Source organism: Crinia signifera, chromosome 4, assembly GCF_055691185.1.
Source record: "Crinia signifera chromosome 4, ASM5569118v1, whole genome shotgun sequence".
Taxonomy (NCBI): Eukaryota; Metazoa; Chordata; class Amphibia; order Anura; family Myobatrachidae; genus Crinia; species Crinia signifera.
Window position 1 is genome coordinate 313,673,925 of NC_139220.1, and position 26,609 is coordinate 313,700,533.

Genomic DNA, 26,609 nt, shown 5'->3' on the forward strand with positions numbered 1-26,609 from the left:
AGGTGTCTAGGTGGACAGGGGACAAGGTGGACATGGGTTTAGGTCGACATAGCGTTAGGTCGACATGGGTTACGTCGACAGGTCGCAAGGTCAACATGGGTTTTTTGAGCCGACATGTGCCGACAGGCAGTATTTCATGCCCTACCATCCTCTAGGGCGTGGTGGGAGAATAAAATAGTGTGCCGAGTGCAGTGAGGCACCGTGCCCGAAGCATCGCGAGCGAAGCGGTTGACTTCAAACAGTGTCCATGTCGAGTGTGTCGACATTCGGGTAAAAGAAATTGTGAAAAACACCATGTCAACATAACCCATGTCGACCTAACGCTATATCGACCTTGTCCCCTGTCAACCTAGACACCTGTCGACCTTCAACCATGTCAACCTAGAACCCTTCCTGCATGTCAACCCAACGGTGTCGACCTAATGACTGTCGATAATACGATCCACACCCACTGTGCGATTACTGTTGTCTAAACAATAAGTGGTTTGTACTTTGGGGCTGATTCAGGTGCACTCGCTACGCGGCATACATTTGAGCGGGGAAGCGCCGCCCGCCGCACCAACGAACCAACCAACCTAACAAAGGTCTTGCTGCACTTGTGTTTTCCTCACGTCTGCTATAATCTCATTATTGTTCATTCCTTGCAAATAACCTTTAAATGATCTCCACTGCCCGCCAGGTCTCCGGGGGTCCCTGGAACGGCTGCAGTTAGAATACGTCGATATTGTATTTGCAAATCGCATGGATGCAAACAGCCCAATGGAAGGTACAGTCATATTCTCCCGTTTCTGTCTTTCCTTCCCATTCGCCCCGTCCATCTCTCTGTGAAACCAAGCCTGTAACCTGACAGTCAGGAGCTGATTGGTTGGTGTTATACCTCTCTCCACTTTATCTCTCTCCAAAGCTTAATACATCTGCCCGTTTATCTCTCTCTCCTAGAAATATCAGAGTGAGGATATTGCAGCTTCTTACCTGATGCCCTATCCCAGCACGCTCCTGCTCCAGATATAGGCTTATATATGTATTACCAATTATTTATTTATAGCACATACATATTCCGTAGCGCAGAGAGTATTCCCTCATTCGCATCAGTCCTTGCCCCAGTGGAGCTTACAATCTATAATTCCCTATCAAATTCACACACACAAACTAGGGTTAATCTTGTTGGGAGCCATTTAACCTACCAGTATATGTTTGGAGTGGAGGAGGGAACAGGAGGGCCCGGAGGAAACCCACCCAGGCATGGGGAGAACAAATAAACTTCATGGTGGTAAGTGACCTCCGTGGGACAGCAATGCTAACCACGACACCATCTGTGCCATCCACAAGTGTGGTTCTTATAATGTGAATTTGCCAGTATTTTGTCAATAGAAACACTTTTAATGTTAGTAATATATTTACTAATATAATGTTAGTTAATGTTAATGTTAGTAATATGTAACAATGGATAGTAATATGTAATATTGACAATATATGGACATTGTTCACTTTTATTATAAAATGTTACGTTTTATGGGTGTATACACACTAACCTTCTCCAATTATGCCCCCCCCCCCCCCCCCCGGCGTCTGCGATCTATATATTGATGGGCACCTACACACCCACATGATTGTCCCCTCTGTCATTATCTGCATAATGCTCCTCTCTCCGGTCTCCTTCCTCCCCCATCCCCCCAACTATTTGTGATGACCTCAGCACTGAGCCTGCTGCCTGCGTCTCACACTGACGGGAGCGTTGGTCCCTCTACAGGTGGACAGAGGAATAGCCGCCTAAGAATAGACCGTTCTATATTAATCTGACAAACTGCGAGAATTCCAGGATGTGTAACAGGCGGAAGTGAGGAATTTGTCACAAAATGACACTGAAATAATGTTACTGATTTATATAGCAGATTAAGCTACATGGTTCTGTAACTGTCCCTTAGCCGGTCATCTCTCTGTATAACACCAAGATAGACTGGCCTGTCCTCTCTCTGTATAACACCAAGATAGACTGGTCTGTCCTGTCTCTGTATAACAACAAGATAGACTGGTCTGTACTCTCTCTGTATAACACCAATATAGACTGGCCTGTCCTCTCTCTGTATAACACCAAGATAGACTGGCCTGTTCTCGCTCTGTATAACACCAATATAGACTGGCCTTTCCTCTCTCTGTATAACACCAACATACACTGGTCTGTCCTCTCTCTGTATAACACCAAGATAGACTGGCCTGTCCTCTCTCTGTATAACACCAAGATAGACTGGACTGGCCTGTCCTCTCTCTGTATAACACCAATATAGACTGGTCTGTTCTCTCTGTATAATACCAAATCTCTCTGTATAACACCAAGATAGACTGGACCGGCCTGTCCTCTCTCTGTATAACACCAAGATAGACTGGCTTGTACTATCTTTGTATAACACCAAGATAGACTAGCCTGTCTTCTCTCTGTATAACACCAAGATAGACTGGCCTGTTCTCTCTGTATAACACCAACTCTCTCTGTATAACACCAAGATAGACTGGCCTGTCCTCTCTCTGTATAACACCAAGATAGACTGGTCTGTCCTGTCTCTGTATAATAACAAGATAGACTGGCCTGTACTCTCTCTGTATAACACCAAGATAGACTGGATTGTTCCCTCTCTGTATAACACCATGGTAGACGGGCCTGTACACTCTCTGTATAACACCAAGATAGACTGGCCTGTCCTCTCTCTGTATAACACCAAGATAGAATGGCCTGTCCTCTCTCTGTATAACACCAATATAGACTGGCCTGTCCTCTCTCTGTATAACACCAAGATAGAATGGCCTGTCCACTCTCTGTATAACACAAAGATGGACTGGCCTGTCCTCTCTCTGTATAACACAAAGATAGACTGGCCTGTCCTCTCTCTGTATTACACTGTTAGCAAAGTAACCTGAGCGCAGCTGATATTCCGGTTCGGGTTTTTACTGTTGCAGTGGTGACAGGCAGTCTGTTCACAGCAGGGAATCCGGCACTGGTTTTGTGCTCACAGTCTGTGATGTCTGAGTGGGGCGTGGCAGCACCTGCTATATAAACCTTCCTCTCAGGCTAGGCAGGTGCTGCAGAATCCTAGTCAGATAGCCAGTCAGCCTTGTCCTGTGCCTAGTTAGTTCCTAGCAATTGTATTGTATGTTGATTACAATAATATAGGTCTTGGAGTTTGCGTCTTTGCGCCTTGATCCAGACCTAGCCGTAATCAGGAGTTGTGACTGTAACTGCTGGGTCCCTGTACCACCTTGTGGATCCAGCTAGGTTGCTGTTACACTCCCCCATTTCCTGTGTTACCTCTCTCACTGTGCAGCACTCACTGGTGTCAACTAGCTGAACCTGTGTGCTGCAGGTGAGCTCTGGTCCTGATATCTTACCCTTTCCCTCAGTGCAGAGCCCACGGGTGTCAGCTTGGTGGCAGCTAGCTGAACCCGTGTACTGCAAGCGAGGGGTACGGGTTTAGGATATTTTCCTATGGTCTTCTTCATCTCTGACCTAGGAATCTATAGGCCTCCCTCTGTAGTACCCTGTTGGGACTGGGGTTGCCTATAGCAACAAGTACATTCACGTGTCGAAGCATTACACCAAGCTCCACTATAGGTATCTCTCCTGTTACTGGAGAGATACTTATTCTCTGATACTGGGAGATGCTCTATCCGTTGGGCTCTCATACTCCCAGCCCCTACCTGTGCCTGTGAGTTCCCCCAGTATCCTCTCTGTGTATTGTGTGTATGCTCCCAGTCTGTTTTAGTGTTTGCACTGTTCCTTTGGCTCTAATTGGCTCACCAGTTGGTGCTGCATTTTAATTGGCCACTGGCATCCTGCTCTGAAGAAGCCTGTGCTTCAGGACCTACTGCGTACTGCGGTCGGTAAGTGAAGGGAGATGGGGGAGGGGCCAGGACTGGAAATCAGTCCCGGGCCCCAAAATTTCTAGTGGCAGCCCTGAACAACAAGATAGACTGGCATGTCTTAAACTCTGCCCCACCGCACACACACACGGGGGCGTGCACTGATGTCATGTGGCACATCTACGTATTAGGGTTAAGCCCAGCGTTTCTATGGGGGCGCCCACCATTTTTCCATAAACTGCTGGGCGGACCCCTGCAACCGCCCCCTGCCTGTACATCATTATACGAACTCCCCGGCGAGTGTATAATTCTCGAAGGCGCCCGCTCCAGGGGGGTGTAAATGCACATAAATGACTACGCACGTGCGCATTCCCCCATCATCAGGGATGGGGCTAATTTGGACAAGTCTAAATTGCCGGACATCACATGCACCGGTTTTATAAAAAAATATAGAAAAATATTTTAAATATATCTACATCTGTTTCTGCCATGGTTGTCACAAGACTTCTGGGGGCGGGGTTTATATATGATGTCATATTGGGGGCGGGGAGAGCTGATACCGGAGTGTGTGTGTGAAAGTCCCCCATCTCCCTGTGCACACACTGACCTGTTAGGATGGGGCTGCTCCTTTCCAGAGGATAGATCCGGCTACATCCCGGCAGCCGGGCCCAGGCCAGCCCTGTCACTGGCAATTTACAATCCCAGCGTGGCTTTTGCCTGTCTGGCGGTTTGCCGTCCGGTAGGAACCGCAGCGTGCGAATTTAAAATAGCCCTTAGCTCCACTGAAATATGTGCCTGGCTGAGATAGAGTAGACAGTTGGACAGACGAATGGTCGACACAAGCATTAGGTCGACAATGGGAAGGTTGATGGTCAAAATGTCGACATGATTTTTTTATGATTTTTTTTTGTCCCGAATATCGAGATAGTCAAAATGGACACCATGTAAGTGTCCCGCGTCCCCTCGCATGGCTTGCCGCGCTCGGCACACAATTATATTCTGCCACCACGCACTAGTGGATGGTAGGGTATGATAATACCGCCTGTCTACACATGTCGGCTAAAAATATATTTTCACACATTCATCTACGAGAGGGAAGCAAAAACCATTTCATTGGCATTTTACACCCTATAGCAGAACAGATCGTTCAGTTAAGAAAACGGTATATAATATGTTATAAAGCTGTAAAACATTTCCAAAATAGAAATGAGTTGTTGTAAACAGATAGTAGGTAACTATGTAGCCGGAGAGATCAGCGACTCATACTGTATGTTATTATGTTCCACACATCCGTTTACCCCAACAGGATAGAGGATCCCCAATTAAAAATCCATTTCGCCTCATGTTTGCAGATCCCATTGAAGCCATCACCTCCTCTCTCAGTGACCTTCGGAGCCCCTCCCCCTGCGCAATCATACATGCTGCCGATAGGATCGCATATTGCAATGCGATCACGGATGGTATTATTTCGCCCGGAACGCAATAAATGGGCCCATTAGTGGCGAACCTGAATAATCACAATCGTCACCATAAATTTGCTGCTTAGTGAGTCAACTTACACTGCCCACCGGCGCCGGGTGAGCAAATGCCCACTCCCCCGCCATCGCACACGGGGGCAAAATCATTTGATGGTCCGAGAACGTCGTACAACGTCAGCGGCCCCCGCTCCCAGCAGGCAGCTGCACACCTGCGTTCGCATGAGGATGCCCAGCGTTTTCGTGGTTACTCCCAGGAAATGCTGGGCCCCCAGTTGGGAGAAGAGGTGTTGCATTATAACAACAGCTATAGGTTAAGTACTCCTGGACAGTAGGTGGCGCTGTTTCCTAGTTTCTTTATTGGGTGGCCTCACTCTGTTGTGCTAGTCACAGTGTGATCTGGTAGATCAGTCTGTTTATCTACAGAATGGTGAAAGGGCATACTGTACCTCCCCCACACACCGATTGTGGCACGCCGCACCTCTTGCCATAAGGCCACACCCCTTTTTGGGCTCACTGCTCTTCTGGTATGCGCAAAGATCCCAGTCTGCACTGAGGTCGGGCGGTATGATTGGGTTTCATTCATTTCTAGTTATGTGCTACATTAAACCCTGTTATTACTGTACATGAAATCATTGTTAAAGTACAATTAGGTTGTTTTGTCTTTTTGTGTTCCAGAGATTGTGAGAGCCATGACCTTTGTGATTAACCAGGGTATGGCGATGTATTGGGGAACGTCCCGCTGGAATGCCATGGAAATCATGGTAAGAGACACGGAGTAGGGATGAATCAGATACCAAGGGTTACATTCAGACGTGGGATTCAGCCGGTTCTCACCGGTTCTGCCGAACTGATACCTAATATACGATCGGTTCTGCAGAACCGTTTGCTAAGAAGCGCCATTGACGCTCACAAGGTACTGTAAGCAGCTGTGACAGCCGGGCAGAGAGGCTGTATACACAAAGAAGGTCCACGGCTATTTTGAATGCTACTGATGGACCGCGAGCCAATAGGAGCTTGCAGTCCGGCAGCCAATAAGGAGCGGTAGTGGTGGCTTCTTATTGGCTGCCGGGCAGCGAGCTCCTATTGGCTCGCGGTTCAGCGGGAGAATTCAGAATATCCACGGACCTGCTTTCAGTATACAGCCGGGCATCACGCAGCTCTCTGCCCACTTACAGTACCTTGTGAGCGTCCGCGGCTGTAAGATGTGGCAGCAATTCACTCCCGCTTGGCAACCAGTGTGTATTCCCCCTTGGCATTGAGCATGAAGCCCCTGGCATCGAGCAAAACCCACCTAGCAATGAGCATGTAGGTAAGTGGCACTTATGTTTCAAATATGTAATGGGCATCATGGTGTGAGGCATAATGTGTAATGGGCATCACGGTGTGTGGTCTGATGTGTAATTAGCATTATGGCGTGCAGCTTTATGTGCAATGGGCATTAGGACATAGAACCTGTCGTTAATTTATTTGAATCCCACCGCTGGGTACATTTCCTAAAAGTTCTAAAAATGAAAAGAGGTGGCGTTGCCCATAGCAACCAGTCAGATTCCGTCTATCATCCCTACCTCCATACATATAGTAGGGACCTTCATACTTATAATTTTACCACTTTACTATCACTATTCTTCATTGTGATGCCCTGGGGAGGTCCTTAGCTGGATCATGTTTTGGGTTTCCCTGCGTCCCAGGTGGTGATCTCATAGTGTGAGGGACCTGCTCGACAAGAGGTGACCTGGACGATTGGTGGGCAGGCCAATATCACTGGCCAATGATATACCAACAACCTCTTATTATATATTGTAATGTAATGATCGCATAGTGCATTTGCACCCTCTCTCTCTGTGACAGGGAGAGGCAGAGTGAGGCGGAAAAACAGTGGGTGACAGAGGGAGGCATAGGGTGACAGAGGGAGGCATAGGGTGACAGAGGGAGGCATAGGGTGACAGGGAAAAACAGTGGGTGACAGGAAGGTGACAGGGGCAGCAGTGGGCCCCTTAGTCTTCAAGGGCCCCATTACACTGCACTTCATGCACCAATGGTAGTTCTGCCTCCAGTCTCCAGAGATTTCTGGTTGATCTTGCCAGTAGCACAGGCTTGTATCAAATAATAAGCCAATGGGGTTTCATGCTCGTTGCCAGCGGTTTCATGCTTATTGCCAGGGGTTTCATGCTCATTGCCAGAGGTTTCATGTGTGCCAGCGGTGCAGCGTTCCCGAAACCCAACATTTTCAGCAGATTTCCATGCCGACAGCATAGAATCTGCAAGAATCCGGTGTCGCTGCCCCCAAGTCACCACTTGGTCTGCGGGGGCATTTGCTACACCACTGCGAGGTTTGATCTTGCCCGCAGCCAGCCCTTACCGCTGCACATTCTAAATAATCCTTGTACGCCTATGACCTTGGTTTGAAAGCCCCATGATTTTCTTCCCCATATGACACAATTTTGGATTGAATCAGTTGACTCTACAATTTTGTGTTGTTTGTATCACTTATAGCCAGGGCTATTTTTCAGCAGGCTCCAGCAGGAACTGAGGACCTTATTCTAGTTCACTCTTTCTGACAAAATATTTCTTAGATGGACAAAACCATGTGCACTGCAGGTGAGGCAGGTGTAAAACCTCACCCAAATCTAATTATCTCTGCACAAGTAACACCTGCTTCACCTGCAGTGCACATGGTTTTGTCCATCTAAGAAATATTTTGTCAGAAAGAGTGAACTAGAATAAGGGCCTCAGTTCCTGCTGGAGCCTACTGAAAAATAGCCCTGCTTATAGCATACTATTTTCTTGTGCTGAAGGTCTCAGAGGTCAGGACAGGAGCTATGTACAGGTATCACATCTCACACTATTCTGTGGAGCTAAATGAAGTAGCGCTTTACCAATGAGGGAAGATCAATGTAAAAAACATTTAATATGCATAGAATAATAAAAATTACATGTACATAAACATATGAATAATAAAAAATGGGGAATAATGATGATATAAAACTCTCTCAAGGGCCCACTGTATGTGCCACTATATTTGATAGGATCCGTTCCTATTAGTGCCGTCTTGGTGAAAAAGGTCCCAAATGGAACGATGCAGTTCTTTGAACTGGGGGTACAAATGGCTATCCACTGGATTCAATGAACACAATAGGAGATGGGTATAATTACCGCTGGATATCCCTTTGGAGACTTGTATCCATGTAGGACTGCTGTTTCAAGCTGTGTTCTCCGTTTGAAGGGAAAAAAGGTGGATGATATGTTTCTCCTGTGTAGGAATCACGATGGTGTGGAGAGCAGGTGGAAATGTCCCGAACATGCAATGGCTCCAAAATGTGGAGGTGAAGACGGCTGGTTGGATCCTAATAAGCACAATGTAGCGATGGCAGTTAGGGGCCCTGAGAGTGAGCAGCTGCCAACGCGTTTCACTGCCTCTAGGGGCAGCTTTTTCAAGGATATGCTGCTGTGGGTCTGGTGGGGGTATTTATACCTGCATTTGATTGTCAAACATAATGCACCTGTGCACATGCACATCTCATTGGATTTTTCATACATATTATTCAAACCTGGGGAACAATAGAAGGCAACAAAACTAAAAAGGAGCATCTCAAATACGTTTTTATAATGAAACAACATGATTTAAGCAAAAAAATAAGATAAGGAAGCAACACATGAAGGAACGCTATTGGACAGATTTCAGGTGTCCAGAATAGCGTTTCCTTAAACATTCGATATTGTCATAGTAACGTGATACGTGTTTTGCCCTCCAAGCCTTGGAGCGCACGCCGCTACCACACCAGCCCCTTTAGCTGCAAACCATTCCACCCCACACCTACTATAGGCTGAGGGCAAAACACCAGACCCACAGCAGCATATCCTTGAAAAAGCTGCCCCTAGAGTCAGTGAAACGCATTGGAAGCTGCTCACTCTCAGGGCCCCTAACTGCCATCGCTACATTGTGCTTATTAGGATCCAACCAGCCGTCTTCACCTCCACATTTTGGAGCCATTGCATGTTCGGGACATTTCCACCTGCTCTCCACACCATCGTGATTCCTACACAGGAGAAACATATCATCCACCTTTTTTCCCTTCAAACGGAGAACACAGCTTGAAACAGCAGTCCTACATGGATACAAGTCTCCAAAGGGATATCCAGCGGTAATTATACCCATCTCCTATTGTGTTCATTGAATCCAGTGGATAGCCATTTGTACCCCCAGTTCAAAGAACTGCATCGTTCCATTTGGGACCTTTTTCACCAAGACGGCACTAATAGGAACGGATCCTATCAAATATAGTGGCACATACAGTGGGCCCTTGAGAGAGTTTTATATCATCATTATTCCCCATTTTTTATTATTCATATGTTTATGTACATGTAATTTTTATTATTCTATGCATATTAAATGTTTTTTACATTGATCTTCCCTCATTGGTAAAGCGCTACTTCATTTCTCTTTTTATCCTCTCTTTTCTTAGGGACCCACTCAGTCCCTTTAAGTAGCAGCTTTCTCTTGACACACACCCCATTGACAGCGCCCTCGGACTACCTTAGGGCAGTCCCTTTCTTGTCTCCCTCTATTCTGTGGAGCTGACAGCCTACTTACTTTCTTCCATTCTCCGGTTCCATCGCTTCCGATATACTCGCTGGCTTCCACGTTCATTTACAGTATTCCCTCCAATGCTGTCTGCTGGGTGCAGCCATGACAGTCTGTATCATGTGACTGCTCATCCACCAACGGGAGCAGCAGTTTGCTGTCACCTGACATGTGCTGCCAATCTTTGATCAGCCAGGAGTATAAAGGGACTTCCCGGAGAGACAGAACCTGCCAGTGCAATACTGTCCACAGTCTAGCTGTGTGATTCTGTGAGAACTCCTTAATTGGTTCCAATCCGATATCTTGTACCACTGATTCCTGTCCGATATTATGTACCATCAGATCCAATCATATAACTAGTGCCACCCTGGTTCCTTCTATCCTATATGTGATATTCTAGCACCAGTACTGGGAGACTGGGCACGGCTAAGCCCAACCTCCCTACCCCTATGCCCTTGATTACCACCCAGGACAGGAACTACATCAGGCCAACCAACTTCCAGACCAGACTCCAGAACCCGCTTCAGCCAGAGACTGAGGCTCACACCGTGTTCCACATGCAGACCATCATTTTCATATATAATATGATTTCAGACCACCCTTATGATAACTTCCTCTCTCGGCTGGGATGTATGGAGGAAGACACAAAGGAATATGGATCTGCTTCGTGACAGAAACAATGTTCCAGGATTTAGTCCTCAGGACAGTTAATGCCGTTGCCCGTGCCAAATAAATCTTGGACGCATCTGTCCATGGATTTTGTAGTAAAGCTGACAACCTCTAAGGGATGTGACACCATATGGGTCATCGGGAACCGTTTCAGAAACACGAGGCACTATGTACCTCTGAGGGGTTTGCCATCATAGAAGTGTATTCCATCAGGTTATCAGAAATAAACTAAGGGGCCTATTTATCAACCAATATTTGCAGCTGTTTACGGGGGTTATGCCTCAATGTATCACCAGAATGTATCTCCGATACCAGCTACAATCCCTCCATTCCCGTCGGCAGCAGCATCCTCCATAGGTTTCTGTCGGGGAAGCGGTGGCACCAGATTTACCAATATCCAGATTAGGAAGCATTCCTGAGGTTGACCCCATGGGCTACAGGGGATATGGTTGTATTGTCGACACCACTTAGGTCGACACCATTGGGTCGACAGGTGGCAAGGTCGACAGGTGTCTACGTCGACATGGGTGAAGGTCGACAGGTGGCAAGGTCGACATGGTTTTTGGTCGACACAGCGTTAGTTCGACATGGGTTATGTGGACAGTTCGGAAGGTTGACATGGTTTTTTTTACTGTTTTTTTGAGCTGACATGTGCCGACAGGCGGTATTTCATGCCCTACCATCCACTATGGCATGGTGGGAGAATAAAATAGTGTGCCCGAAGCATTGCGAGCGATGCGAGGGGCTGCGGTTCACTTCCAACTGTGTCCATGTGGACTGTGTCGACATTCGGGTAAAAAAACAGTAAAAAAAAAAAAACATTTCGACCTTCCGACCTAACCCGTGTCGACCTAACGTGGTGTCGACCTAAACCCATGTCGACCTTGCCACCCATGTTGACCCAACAGTGTCGACCTATTGACAGTCGACCTAAGTGGTGTCAACAATACGATCCACACCCGGCTACAGACAGGGCCGTATTAGGCTTGGGGGTGCCCCAGTGGAAGGTGGGTTATATTACATTATGCATATCTACCAACATGACCCATTCCAGTCCAGCTCTTAAACCTGATACCCTTGTGTCTCCGCCTGCACTCCATACTGTCCTGTTACATTCTGACTGCCTGCTTCTGCTGCTGCATAAGAGGGACAGCTAGTGATGTCAGTGTGCAACATCCAGGCGGCCCGGGGTACAGTATACCGTGCATCCCCCCATCCCACTTAATCTAGCTATGGCTTCAGACCAAGGCTGCAGTGCCAGCAGGGTTCCCGGAATTACACTGCAATTTAGTTTAAACCCCACCCAAATCTAATCTTTCTGCACATGCTACATCTGCCCCCCTGCAGTGCAGCATGGTTTTGCCGGTACTTATGTAGTATCTGGGCTGCCGATTTAGAAATCGGATCGGATCGCATCGCATCGTATCGCATCGCATGCGACCAAATCGTATGCGATGCGATGGTCAAGATTTTTCCATAGGATTCAATGTTAAAATGGTCTGAGTCCATTTTAACATAGAATTCAATGGGAAAAAGGGGTCCTTTTCCTTTCCCCACTATCCAAGTGGGCATGGAGTTGGATATAAACCTGTGGCGAGCGTAGCGAGCCACCGAGCCCGAAGCGTGGCGAGCGTAGCGAGCCCCGCAAGGGTACAAGGAATACTTTTTAAGAAATATGCGTCCCCTCGCGGGGCTCGCTTCGCTCGCCACGCTTCGGGCTCGGTGGCTCGCTGCGCTCGCCACGCTATATAAAATCAACTCTATGCCCACTTGGATAGTGGGGAAATGAACAGGACCTTCTTAACATTGAATCCTATGCAAAATCGTATCGAATCGCATCGCATCGCATCTGATTGTATGCCTTAAGGTAAGGCATACAATCACAAAATCGGCAGCCCAGATACTACATAAGTACCGTTTTGCCCAGTTGATTGCGTCTTCGCTTTGCTAACATGAATCAGCCCCAATGTCTGTACAGGTAAACCACGCCGTCATACATATAGATCCCTCTTGCAGATGGCATTGGGATGTAACAGTCCTTCTAGAACTAGAGCTTTATTGAATAGGACTGGAGAAGACTGGATATAAGTAGCAGAGGAGATCCTCCTAGGTACTACATGTAGCATACTGTATGTCATCCTTTTAATCACTGAGTTTCTCTTTTATCTTGCCAGGAAGCCTATTCTGTGGCTCGCCAGTTTAACCTCATCCCTCCGGTGTGCGAGCAAGCCGAGTATCACCTCTTTCAGCGAGAGAAGGTGGAGACACAACTACCTGAGCTGTATCATAAGATCGGTGAGTCATACCCCTTTCACACTTGCAAAAATACCCTGGGTTTTTGCACATGAACGCGCATCAACCCGGGATTTAGCTCAGTGTGAAAGGGTCTTGGACGAACATCCCGTGTTCAGCATTCCGGGATTTCTACCCAGGTCCTGACCTGGGTAGAACCCAGAATCGACACGGGATGCGTCAGTGAGAACGGGTATTCCGGGTCAGTGTGACCCAGATCCCCTTCACTGCAGTGAAAATGCACCGCTGGTTCTGACCCCTCCCAGCGCCGCCCCGGCCAAGCCTCCAGATGACGCCACCCGACCGACTTCATTCCGGGGCGGGTGGCCAGTGTGAATGGGTACATTCCCAGGTAGTGTCCCGGGATGCATCCGGGAACACATTCCCTGGGACTGCGAATGTGAAAGAGGTATCACTGGCTGCAGGCATAGGACATGACATAAGGGTAGGACATGACATAGGGGTAGGACATGACATAGGGCTAGGACATATGCAGCAAAGAGTGAGATAAATCCATCTGTGCGCCTGGCAGCCTGAGGGAAGGTACAACTTAATGGTATCCCTATAATACAATAACATAAGGCAGAACAAACAAAAGATAAAAATGTCCCCTCCAATGGCGCCTTTAAAGGAAAGTTACCCCCCTGTTTATAGAGGAACGATCCTCTTCTCCACAATAAAGATTATAGTGTAAAATACCACGCGCTCCTTTTTGCTAGGGAACGTCTCCTCTTCTCCGCACAAATTGAAAGGCAATGTCAAATAATGGATCCCCTGAACCAGCAGCAATGGGGGCTGTTGTACTCCAGATGTCATTCAGAGGTACCAAGAAAATGAACAAAACAATGGTACATAGAATAATACCATTTTATTTAAACAAAAATACAAACACACATGGAAAATGAGATAAGCAACGGCCAATTACCCAGGTGGTGGAGAACTAAGAATATGCGCATAGGGTAGGAGGTGAATACCCGGGATCAACCTCCACACTTAGGCAAACAGGGTAACGGGTCCACAGTCCATCCAAAGATCCACTAGATGGACAGCAGGAGCTCCAAATGCATTTTCAATCACCTCTGTGATCGTTTTCAAGGAGAATGCTCCTGATTGCCCCCTCTCCATATTTAAGCCAGTATCCGGTCGCCATATTGGAGGTGGAACACCGGTTTGAATGGAGAAACTTTATTGATCTTCTAAGCTCCACAGGGTATTTTGGTTAATTTGCATTTTCATGGTAACCGCTGTTGGTATATACGGCTTCATTTTCTTTTTAGATCATTTGGAGTGGTTTCTTATGTAAAGCCAATTTGTCCTCCAAAGAGAAAAATAAGCAAATAAGAAGTAAAACATACTAAATATTTTGCACATGAAATTCTTCACACAATAAAAAAAAATTATTAGACATATAAAGAATCAAATGACAATCAACTAAATAATTCATATAATTAAAAGGGCCAATAAAAACACAATGATTTTTTTTTTTTAAAGGAACCACTTAACCTCAAAATCCAGGTTGAGGCCCCCTGGTGTTAGGGTGTTAAAGTCATAAATACACCTCATCTCCTCCCTGGCCAAAGTGCCAGCCAGGTTCCTATTACGTATACTGGTGGTTACTTGTTTATGTCCAAAGAACCTGACAATGTGGCCACAAGAGGAATTGTGTTTTAATTTAAAATGGTGGGGCAAAGAGTGAGACTCTACACCAGGCATGTCCAACGTTGGCCCTCCAGATGTTTTGAAACTACACATCCCAGCATGCTTTGCAATAGTTTTAGCATTCTCTAATAGCAAAACTGTGGCAAAGCATGCTGGGATGTGTAGTTTCACAACATCTGGAGGGCCAATGTTGGACATGCCTGCTCTACACCTTTCTCAATGTTGTTAAGATGTTCACAGATACATATTTTTAAAGGTCTAGAGGTGCGTCCTATATAGAATAAATTACATGCACAATCCTATATAGAATAGGGGTAGGACATGAAATAGGGGTAGGACATGACATAGGGGTAGGACATGACATAAGCGCAGAGACTTAATACAGAAGACATTGGAAGGTGCCATCTCTGGGCAACCAGCCCTGAAGGGGGCACCCTGATCTCCAGTGTTCTTCAGGTTCTGGTTTATGCACCACAGAGCACAAATAAGCAGGGACCATGGGGGACATGTGCCGTGGTCCTCCCGTTCCCTGGCATCCCACCCTAGAATCCTGTAGCAGTCTAGGGATGGATCTCTGGCAAGGAAATGGCACCAATGAATATAAAAGGGGCAGGGCACAGGTTGGTGGGCATGGGTCCTTTCCTTTGTTGGCTCTTCACCCTCACAAATGGGGGGCTCCTTGAATGAACGTATGCCCCCAATTGCTTCAAGGGCCTACATGACTTCCATGAAGAGAAATATGTGGTAGTAAGGTGCGCTGGCTAACAGCTGCTGGTTTAGGGATAGTCAGTCCCCAGAAAATAAGCCAAGTTTGTAAAAGCAAAGCCAGTGATGGTTATCTTTGTGTTTACATGACTTCCATGAATCTTACCTGACCTGGCTTTCTTCCAGGTGTGGGATCTATGACCTGGTCTCCTCTAGCATGCGGCCTAATCACCGGAAAATATGCTGAGACTGTTCCCGAAAAATCTAGAGCGTCATTCAAGGTAATACTGGATAACTGGTGACCCGTGGTAGAGGAACAGGGGGGGTGGGGGTCATACCCAGGGCCGGGGTAAGACTTCTTGCCACCCTAGGCAAAACTTCAGCCCACTGCGCCCCCCCCCCCCCCATCCCGACATTCTAGACCCTCAAGTGTGGATGTGGTATCTTAGAATTTCCACATCCTGCATTAAATACAGCAGTGTCTTCATTATGTGATAGGCAGACTCGTTGGCGCCCTCCCAGATGCCGGCACCCTTGGGAGCTGCCGAAAGCTGCCTATTGGTCAAGTTAGAGCTGGTCATACCTCCGAACATGACCCATTCCAGGTGGGACACAATGCTCTGCTCCTGGACTTCCCCCTTAATGTCTGATTACCCTCACCTGTGGGGAAACAACTTCATTTATCAAATAATTAGTTTAACAGAGGTGGCAACAATCATACATTAAGTCCAGGAGCAGAGCATTGTGTGCCCCCTGGAATGAGTCATGTTGGGAGGTATCGGGATGGGGGTTGGGGACAGTCACTGTCCTTATGTTTATAGAGTGACTATATGCAGGGTGTGTACGGTAGTCAAATACGTACGAAGTGGCAGCATCGCCTGGATTAGTCAGGTCCGTGCAATCTGCCCTGGGTGAAAAAATATTAAATAAACTAGGTGATTCATCGCGCCCTACAGGCGCTCTTCACACCGTCGTAAGGGGCTGCGCCCCCTTAATTTGTGAACATTTGTATATGAGAAATATGGTTAGAATTGTATGTAAGATGCCTGTATTGCAACTTGAGTTATAGGTGAAATGTGTTAAATAGAGAGCATATGATGTGGAAGGGGGTGTGTATTGTTTTGTTTAATTAAAAAGCGGTTACAGAGTAAGATGTACATTGATAGTGTGGATGGTACAGTGACATTTGTGGGTGTGGGGGGGGGGGGCTGTGTGTGCATGTTGTTTAGGTGTGTGTGTGTGCAATAGTATAGTAGGGTGTTTCTGAGTCGTCGGCTCCCCACTGGCGGAGGTCACGACACAGGAAAACAGGAGGCTGGGTAGTGATAGGGGTGTGTGGGAATAAGGGGGACTAAAGAGGAGGGTGGGAGATACTGTGCAGCTTCTGCCAGTGGGTGAGGGTCCACTGTGGCAGTACAGGAGTACAGGATGGTGGCCCTGAGTCAGTGTCTCCTCCGACTGGGTGGGAGTTAGTGTCCATGAGAGCAGGAGGCTGGGCTATGAGGCATGATAGGGGCATGTGGGCAAAACAGCGTCAGCGACTCCCCAGTGGTGAAAGTTACGGTTCAGGAGAGCAGGAAGCTGGGTAGTGATAGGGGTGTGTGAGTATACGGGGGACTAAAGAGGGGCTTAGGGGTGCTGTGAATTGTGGGGGGTGCCGTGAATCAAGGGAGGGAGGGGCCGCAGGTGTCCGCGGGAGAGGGCGGGGGTCCGCAAAGCGTGGGAGGGGACGTGAATTGCGGGAGGGGGGGTTGCGAATTGCGGGAGGGGTGTGTGTGCGGGGGGTGACATGAATCATGGGAGGGGCGTGAATCGTGGGGGGGGTGCGCGGGGGGTCCGTGAATTGCGGGAGGGGGGGCACGGGGCGCGATAAATCACCTAGTTGGTTATATATTCTTGTAGAAGGATGGTAGGATGTTGCTGTCATTCAGAATGCATTTACATAAACAGTAATAGTAGCAGTAAAAGATCTGACTTAAAACACCTACAGTAAAACAGAACAGGTGTTATATATTATACAAAGAATTGGTTGATGATGTGTAGGTTGACGTGCACATAGTTGTCACTGTAAAAAAATTGCTACAAGAAAAAATCAACACAGAAAGGTCAACACATGTAAATGTTGACATAAGTGTGGCACTTCATTGGTGTCCATGTCGACACATGAGAATGAATATGAAAATATTCAAAAAAGAAAAATAAATCTTCAAAAACTCATGTCAACCTTTTTCATTGTCGACCATAGCGTGTCAGTGTTTTGCATGTGCCATTTAATCCTGGGGTTGCCGTGAATCGCGAGCGGGGGTGGGGGGGGGTGAGGTGTGTCCGCGAATCACGGGAGGAGGGGTCGTGGGTGGATGCCGTGAATTGCGGGAGGGGGGGTCGTGGGGGGGGTGTGGGTGCCGCGAATCGTGGGAGGGGGGGACGCGGGGGGTTGCAGTGAATCGTGGGAGGGTGGGTCGCAGGGGCAGTGGGTTGCCGCAATGACAGGGGGGGGAATCGCGGTAGGGGGGGTCACGGGGGTAGGGGGGTACCGCGAGGAAGGGGGGCCTGGGGGGTTGGCACAAATCGTGGGAGGGGAGGGTCGCAGGGTGCCACGAATCGCAGGAGGGGGTGTGTCACGGGGTGGGGCCGCAAATCGCGGGAGTCGCCGCGAATTGGGGGGGGGGTGTTTCTGTGAATCGCAAGAGGGGGGTCGCCGGGGGGTGCCGTGAATCGCCACAAGAAAAAATCAACACAGAAAGGTCAACACATGTAAATATTGACATAAGTGTGGCACTTCATTGGTGTCCATGTCGACACATGAGAATGAATATGAAAACATTGAAAAAGTGAAAAATAAATCTTCAAAAACTCATGTCAACCTTTTTCATTGTCGACCATAGCCATGTCAGTGTTTTGCATGTGCCAATTAATCGTGGGGTTGCCGTGAATGGAAGGGGGGGGGGGGGGGGAGGGACACATTGCTCTGTTTCTGGACTTTCTTCTTAATTTATGGATTACCATCACCTGTGCTTAAACACCTTTCTTATCAATTACCCTGTTTAAAACAGGTGATGACATTCATAAATTAAGTTGGAAGTCCACGAACAGAGCATTCTGGGCTGGTTCTCTGTCGTGTGAGTCAGTCATGTGAGTCAGAGGCTCCACCCAGCGTTACAGCTTCAGGCACACTTTGAGGGAATAGATGTAGCCAAATATATAAGAGATAATTGACATCAAATTCCGGTGAACGTCTGTGAGAAGCTGTAATATAAAGTTGGGAGACTGAGGACCACTAAGTGCCTTACTGCATGTGCCTAGGGCCGTTGATTCATTTACCTGACATACTAAGAACATACACCCAGGGCGATAGCGGTGAATGATGTGTAACGTGTAATGGGCTTGTGTCTAGGGATACCACTGGCTGAAAGAGAAGGCTGCAAGTGAGGAGGGGAGAAAGCAGCACTCCAAGGTGAAGGACTTGCACCCCATCGCCGACCGCCTCAACTGCACCGTCACACAGCTGGCTATCGGTAAAGGGCGACGTTTCCACAGTCCCTCCATCCTTCCACTAATACATATTCCCCTAACTGCCAGTAACCTCTCGTTCTCTTTTCAGCATGGTGTCTGCGCAGCGAGGGGGTGAGCTCTGTGCTGCTGGGCGTCTCCAACTGTGATCAGCTTCTTGAGAACTTGGGGTCTATCCAGGTGAGATGGGCTTTGCTGGGTCTTGTCTGGATGAGTGAGTACAAGACCAGGGGGGTAAATGTAATCGGGTTTCTGATCCAGCCATTCCACAATGGACATATTTTTCAAGTGGCAATAATTTACAAGGCAAATTGTCCACAGCAGCACACCACCCTTATTCCACCCCCATCCAATAGGAGATCTTGACCCTATTCAAAACAAAATAGTCCCCCACCCATCACAACTTTAGGGGCTGACTTATCAACATGTTTTATCATACATATGGCCCCTGCCCTACTTATCCTAGGGGCCCATTTATCAACGAGTGATAAAACTCAGTGTGACTGATCAAACTAGTTGCATATGATAAATGACGCCATTCGTCCGCCAACTGTCATTTTGCAATCATGCCATTTAGAAGCTGCACACATGATATTTGGGAGCTGGTTGGCTGGAGCTTCATTTATGGTAGACAACAAGTTTTATCAGTTATTGATGAATGTTCCTTCTAGTTTCCTATGCCGGTACTCTTTACCTAGAAGGGCGCCCACGATTTTGATCTTGGGCATCGTAAGGGAAAAAAATTGCGTCGGTCGCATCGCATGCGACCAAAAAAATGCATGTGATGCGACCGACGCGATTACCGCGATTTCCCATAGGGAACAATGTTAAATGTCCCAATTGACCCGATTTTCCATAGGGAACAATGTTAAATGGCCCACAAAGGCCAAATAGGCACCCTGAAGTGTGAAATGGCCCCCCCAATTGTTAACGCCACCCCACGATCAACGACAACCCGAAGCGTGGCGAGCGCAGCGGTACGCGTCCTCCGACCTTTTCATACCCCCACTGTCCACGTCGGCGTGGAGTTGAGAATAGAAAGTGTGGCGAGCGCAGCGAGCCACCGAGCCCGAAGCGTGGCGAGCCCCGCGGACACCTTCACAGGTATACGCGTCCCCTCGCGGGCTTCACAGGTGTCCGCGTCCCCTCGCGGGGCTCGCCACACTTTCTATTCTCAACTCCACGCCGACGTGGATAGTGGGGGTATGAAAAGGTTGTAGGACGCGTACCGCCGCCCCTCGCGGGCTCGCTGCGCTCGCCACGCTTCGGGTTGACGTTGATCGTGGGGTGGCGTTAACAATTGGGGGGGCCATTTCACACTTCAGGGTGGCTATTTGGCCTCTGTGGGCCTTTTAACATTGTTCCCTATGGAAAATCGGGTCAATTGGGACATTTAACATTGTTCCCTATGGGTAATCGCGTCGGTCGCATCGCATGCGATTTTTTGGTACATGCGATGGTCGCCCTTCTAGGTAAAAAGTACCCCTATGCCTGTTACTGTGTATTGCCCTTCCTGGTAACAGAAGTCTCCGTGGCTGGCACTGATTGGAGGGAATAGATCCTATCGTATTACAAGCCTACATTCATGTGCTGGTTACATAGAAATGCAAGGCTCAAGATACCAAATCCACGTCAACTTCTTGAGCAGAACAAGGAGGCCCCAGAACAGTCCAAATATGACTGCCCACCTCATGGTCCTCGTTCATCACCTAGAGACATCTTAGGTCTACAAACTTTAGGAGGTCCAGTTTTCAGTTGTCAGATACAACCGGGATTTCTCCTGGAGACAATTATTTTGTAACTCTTTGACAAAACATTCTGACATTGATGATGAGGAAAAGATCACACTAACTTCCTTGTATACGATAAAGAGGCCAATGGCTATGGTTTTCAGTAGGAATGTTTCAGAAGAACACCAAGTCTATGATAGGTGCAGACTTTCCTTTGAACAAGACTAAGAGATGACACGGGTTAGCGTCCCAAGGGAACGGACATGTCCTATGTCATTTTGTGTGCTGCTGATGGTACTAGGGAACAATTAACCTCTAACAATTTATCTCCCTTGCCGAATATGACTTTTACAGATGGCAATCTTGATGGAGCTCTCCATTCGACCACTATTGATGTTGAATGGAGAGCAAAACTCTAATCCCACTTGTTTCTCTTCCTATAGGTCCTGGCCCAGATGACACCTCAGGTAATAGGCGAGATCGACCAGATTCTCGGCAATAAACCCAACATCAAGAAGGATTCCCGTGCATGAGGAGCCTCCGCTGGGCGTACTGGATCCTTGACGTGTCCTTCAAGCCTGGGGACGAGGGACATGTGACATTATGCTCGCCTGGTGCATGGTCCCCCCCACTCTGGCAGTGCTGAGAGAGCGGGGAGGAGAACATTTACCCAGCAATAAGGGGAGGAAAATCCGTTGCCTGCTTAGTAATATAGGGTCAATACATGCATTACTTTCATGTCACCCTGCAGAGGGAGGGGCAGGATTTATAGACTTAACTGTTGTGGTGGAAAGAGGTCACAAGCTTGGAAATGACAATATGTGGGAGCCATACAGATCTGGGCCTCCAATTATTTATATCTCTGTGCCATTAGTAAGGTGGGGGGGGATAGACTTGAACATCCTTCCTGGTAGCCTATGAAACAGCTCCCTTCTGCCTGTCACCCTATAGGGGGAGGGGGAAACTTATAGCACCATTCAAACATCATCTATTATTGGGGATGAGATCCAGCTAATAGCTCAGATTTACCCTATAGGGGGAGGAGCATACTCATAGCTCTCTTCTGCCTGTATCACCCTATAGGGGGAGGGGCACACTCATAGCCCTCTTTTGCCTGTATCACCCTACAGGGGGAGGAGCACACCTATAACTATCTTCTGCCTTTATCACACTATAGGGGGAGGGGCAAACGTATAACTATCTTCTGTCTGTGTCACCCTATAGGGGGAGGGGCACACTTATAACTATCTTCTGTCTGTATCACCCTATAGGGGGAGGAGCACACTTATAACTATCTTCTGCCTTTATCACCCTATAGGGGGAGGGGAACACTCATAGCCCTCTTTTGGCTGTGTAACTCTGAAGCGGGGATCAGCAGACTGATAGTTCCCACCTTCCTCCCGTAAAGGGGCGGACTTGGCTCCCTTTGGTCTCTGTTACTGTGGCACCCTCTAGAGGGAGGGCAGACTCACCGCGCCTCTCTGTGTGGCAGTATATCTATATCAGTCTTGTCACACTATCCGCCATTACTGACATTGTGCATTTATACCCTAGCTCCTGTGGGTATAACGTATCATTAGATGAACATTTAGTTCCCAACCATGATTAAGAAATAAGGTAACACCCCTGAATGCGGATTTCATCACTGCTAAAAATGCATGTTGACCAGTGACCAGTAGAAAATGAACTGCAAGAGAGTGCAGGAACCTTATTGGAGCCAATAAGACCCCCCCCCCCCCCCCCCACACACACACACACACACACACACACAATACAGCTCACCAATGAAATAACCAGGGGCGGGCTGGGCCGGGGGGCAGAGTGCCATATGCCCCCCGGGCCGCTTACCCACCCACTGGCTGCGGGCCGTGCTGCGGCTGGATCAGCTTCTCCAGCACTCCTGCACTGGCCGCGGCTTACAGAACACGGCCGCGGCTACAGGAAAATGGCCGCCGGCCCCCTGCACTGAGGACATGTTCTCAGTGCAGGAGGCCGGCGGCCATTTTCCTGTAGCCGCGGCCGTGTTCTGGAAGCCGCGGCCAGCGCAGGAGGGCTGGAGAAGCTGATCCAGCCGCAGCACGGCCCGCAGCTAGCGAGTGGGTAAGCGCTCTCCCCCCCCCCTCCCTCACCCCAGCATATGTGTTTCTGTCACTGTGGGGGCATATCTGGCACTGTGTGGGGGCATATCTGGCACTGTGTGGGGGCATATCTGGCACTGTGTGGGGGCATATCTGGCACTGTGTGGGGGCATATCTGGCACTGTGTGGGGGCATATGTGTATCTGGCACTGTGGGGGGGCATATCTGGCACTGTGGGGGCATATATGTATTTGGCACTGTGGGGGCATATGTGTATCTGGCACAGTGGGGCATATGTGTATCTGGCACTGTGGGGGCATATGTGTATCTGGCACTGTGGGGGCATATGTGTATCTGGCACAGTGGGGCATATGTGTATTTGGCACTGTGGGGGCATATGTGTATCTGGCACTGTGGGGGCATATGTGTATCTGGCACTGTGGGGCATATGTGTATTTGGCACTGTGGGGGCATATCTGGCACTGTGGGGGCATATGTGTATCTGGCACTGTGGGGGCATATGTGTATCTGGCACTGTGGGGACATATGTGTATCTGGCACTGTGGGGGAATATGTGTCTGGCACTGTGGGGGCATATGTGTATTTGGCACTGTGGGGGCATATGTGTCTCTGGCACTGTGGGGGCATATGTGTCTCTGGCACTGTGGGGGCATATCTGGCACTGTGGGGGCATATGTGTCTTTGGCACTGTGGGGGAATATGTGTCTCTGGCACTGAGGGGGCATATGTGTCTCTGGCACTGTGGGGGCATATGTGTCTCTGGCACTGTGGGGGCATATCTGGCACTGTGGGGGCATATGTGTCTCTGGCACTGTGGGGGCATATGTGTCTCTGGCACTGTGGGGGCATATGTGTCTCTGGCACTCTGGGGGCATATCTGGCACTGTGGAGGAATATGCGTATTTGGCACTGTGGCAGAATATCTGGCACTGTGGCGGCATTTGTGTCTGGCACTGTGGGGGCATATGTGTATTTGGTACTGTGGCGGAATATCTTGCACTGTGGGGGCATATCTGGCACTGTGGACATCACATTGTGCGGTGTAATGGGCATCATGGTATGGGGCGTAATGGACATTACGGTGTGGGGAGCATTGGGTAATTGCCATCACAGTATGGGGTGTAATGGGCATCAAGGTGTGCAGCATAATGTGTAATTAGCATCACAGTGTGCGGTGTATTGAGTAATTAGCATCGCAGTGTTGGGCGTAATGTGTAACTGGCATCATGGTGTTCAGCATAATGTGTAATTGGCATTACGGCATGTGGCTTTATGTGTAATGGGTATTACAAGGTTCGCTAAAATGTGCAATCTGCAGGTACACAATACAATCATGGTACAGGCAACGCCCCTTATGATAGGCCACGCCCCTAATTTTTCAGCGCGCCTACGGCGCGCAAAAGCATTCCTTCCGACGGTGACTTGGCTGATTATGGGCCAGTGCTCTGGACTTGCCCCCTAGGCTAAAAGTTGCCAGCCAGCCCCTGGAAATAACCTTGTGGGAACCATAGTCCTGCAGAGTATTCCAAATACCCCATTCTACTAACTAACCACCAAACCAAAAATCCTTCTTCAGACATGTCCTCAGAAGACCATGGGCTTGATTCATTAACAATCGCTATGGCGACAGTGTACATACCCCCAGCCTACACAGAGATCTTATGATTGGTAGCTTGAATAAGCCAATGCCACGCAGTGCGGCAGCCTGGACTGGAACATTGGAACCATGCTGTATGTGTACGGGTTTACAGATGCACCCAGCCTCATGCCCCGAAACGAGAGGCAGCACTCCTGTGTCCATGCCACCACCAGCCCCCCAACACAGTGCCTGACTGTCACTCACTCTGCATGATAATGGGCACTGTTATGGGATATTGACTCTATTGCGAAAGCATTGCTATAGTGTCCGTCAATGAATCAGGCCCACTGTGGGCTATTAATGGAACCAGTCTCCCCACACACAGCCTCAGATATGGAATTGTCTTGTGCTGGTCACAGATGATAATATGAAGCAGGTCCTACTACCAGGTGGAACGGCCTGTGTCTCTTCATGGTGCAGATGCATTGGGTTACCTGTGCCGGCCTGATTCCGTGGTCAGAGTTAGGGCCGTGTGGGATCCTGGCTATACCCTGGGGTTAGGGACTGGTTTAAATCTTCATCTTCACTCTTTATCATTGCTAAACCAAATCCTAGTCTAATTTATTTATTAATGAGAAGATGAGACTCCGTAGCCCCGCGCAGTGACCGAGCCGGTGGTGCCGTCCTATCCGGAGGTCTACCGGGAGGGGCAGAAATATATATTTTGTACTGGAACTCCACAGGGGTCACATGTAATGCATGATCACTATAGAGGAATAATATATATATATTCATATAAACTGTCACTGGTGCCGTATATAATATATGGGCACTGCAGGGAGCTGATAGATAATTGTATGGCTATGCTGCTTGGGCTTTATGTAATGAAATGGTAAACCAGATTCAATTGAATTGAACTGAATTATTCTGGGCTGATATATAATCATGTGGCCCTTCTCTTGGCTGGTGTATAATTACGTGGCCCTGCTCTTGGTTGGTATATAATTACGTGGCCCTTCTCTTGGTTGGTATATAATCACGTGGCCCTTCTCTTGGGCTGTTATACAACCACGTGTAGCTTCTGCATAATCCTGACACCATCTCCCCTCAGTGGTGGAAAATAACGTGGACACCTGACCACATATACTGTCACTGACAAATAGTAATGTTTGCCAGTGAAATAAAACCAATATTTATTTATTATTTATTGAGGATTCAGCAGAACCCTGAAAAAGTGTATTTTCTTCACCCAAACCAAAGTTCACATGCTGGATTTGATTGCCACTAATTTGCATACTACAGCCACTGGCATCCAGAAGGTAATGTAGCAGAAAGGGGATATAAACTTATATACACATTTTTGGAGATGGGGCACTTTAAAGTTCAGTCACCTCTACCCACCCCCCCTGGTGACACCTTCTGTAACAATTAGAAGTCAGGGGTAGTACTGAATTGAAACATTGACACCACTTACTGCAAAAAACTAAATATTGAATACCAGAGATGTAATACATAACTTTAAGCACAAGATGGCAGCAAAATCAAGCCAATGAATACAAAGGGGTTGTTTAGCACATGTGTTATTTAAAACTTCCAATCCGAATCATCGGGGGAATTATTGCGGCCACAAAGGATCTTATATACAGAGCTGGCAGCAGGTTACTGGCCTGTACCTATTAGCAGAGGAAGTGGCTCTGTGCAATAAGCGCTGCGTAATTCCGAAGCCCGATTTTATCAGGTATCACAGTTTGCGCCGTCCTTTAAACAGAATAAAAAACAGGAAAGAATTGAAGTCTAATTTAATTCCGAATTCATCCCTATGCAAAGTCTTACGGCGTAGCGTTATCTCATTGCCGCCAGCAAACTCTACCGTTTATTGGGCCACTAAGTGCATTTCTGGGAGTGTGTATGTGGACCTGGCGCATAAAGCAATAATGATTTTTCGACTGGTCTAATGCAGAGTAATGAGCTACTTCATCAGCCGGAATGTATGTGGCTACGACACCGTGCAACCGTAAGCCACAAAACCCATTGCTCAAGCGTGCTTATAATACAATAAATCAATTGGAAAATCCAGATTAAAGAGAAATCTTAAAAAGCTCTGTGTATGTGTTCAGTTTATTTGGTGCGAGATCCCGGCCGCTGCGTCATCTGGGGTGTGGATCGTATTGTCGACAGCACTTAGGTCAACACCATTGGGTCGACAAGTGTCAAGGTCGACATGGGACAAGGTCAAAATGGGTTTAGGTCGACACATCGTTAGGTCGACAGGTCAACATGTTTTTTTTTTTTACTGTTTTTTTTTTACTCGAATGTCAAAACAGTCGACATGGACACAGTTGGAAGTCGACCGCAGCCCCTCGCTGCTCACGGCACACTATTTTATTCTCCCAACACTACCCTAGTGGTTGGTAGGGCATGAAATACCACCTGTCGGCTCATGTTGGCTAAAAA

The 26,609-nt window shown here is 48.0% G+C and overlaps 1 protein-coding gene and 1 long non-coding RNA gene across 3 annotated transcripts in view; both read left to right on the forward strand.

The window, feature by feature from the left end:
• Positions 1-22,203, forward strand: part of KCNAB3 (potassium voltage-gated channel subfamily A regulatory beta subunit 3) — a 37,805-nt gene extending 15,602 nt beyond the window's left edge. For both annotated transcript variants that reach the window (XM_083185526.1, XM_083185527.1), the window contains exons 8-14: positions 680-766; positions 6,006-6,091; positions 12,756-12,876; positions 15,424-15,518; positions 18,632-18,752; positions 18,839-18,927; positions 20,921-22,203. In XM_083185526.1, the coding sequence (XP_083041652.1) occupies positions 680-766; positions 6,006-6,091; positions 12,756-12,876; positions 15,424-15,518; positions 18,632-18,752; positions 18,839-18,927; positions 20,921-21,010 (689 nt within the window). In that variant the 3' untranslated portion in view covers positions 21,011-22,203. The remainder of the gene's footprint in view (positions 1-679; positions 767-6,005; positions 6,092-12,755; positions 12,877-15,423; positions 15,519-18,631; positions 18,753-18,838; positions 18,928-20,920) is intronic.
• A 312-nt stretch (positions 22,204-22,515) lies between these two features.
• Positions 22,516-25,865, forward strand: LOC146075861 (uncharacterized). Its single transcript, XR_014473641.1, has 2 exons — positions 22,516-24,319; positions 24,402-25,865. It is a non-coding gene; the product is annotated as an uncharacterized LOC146075861 (long non-coding RNA).
• The last annotated feature ends 744 nt before the right edge of the window (positions 25,866-26,609 follow it).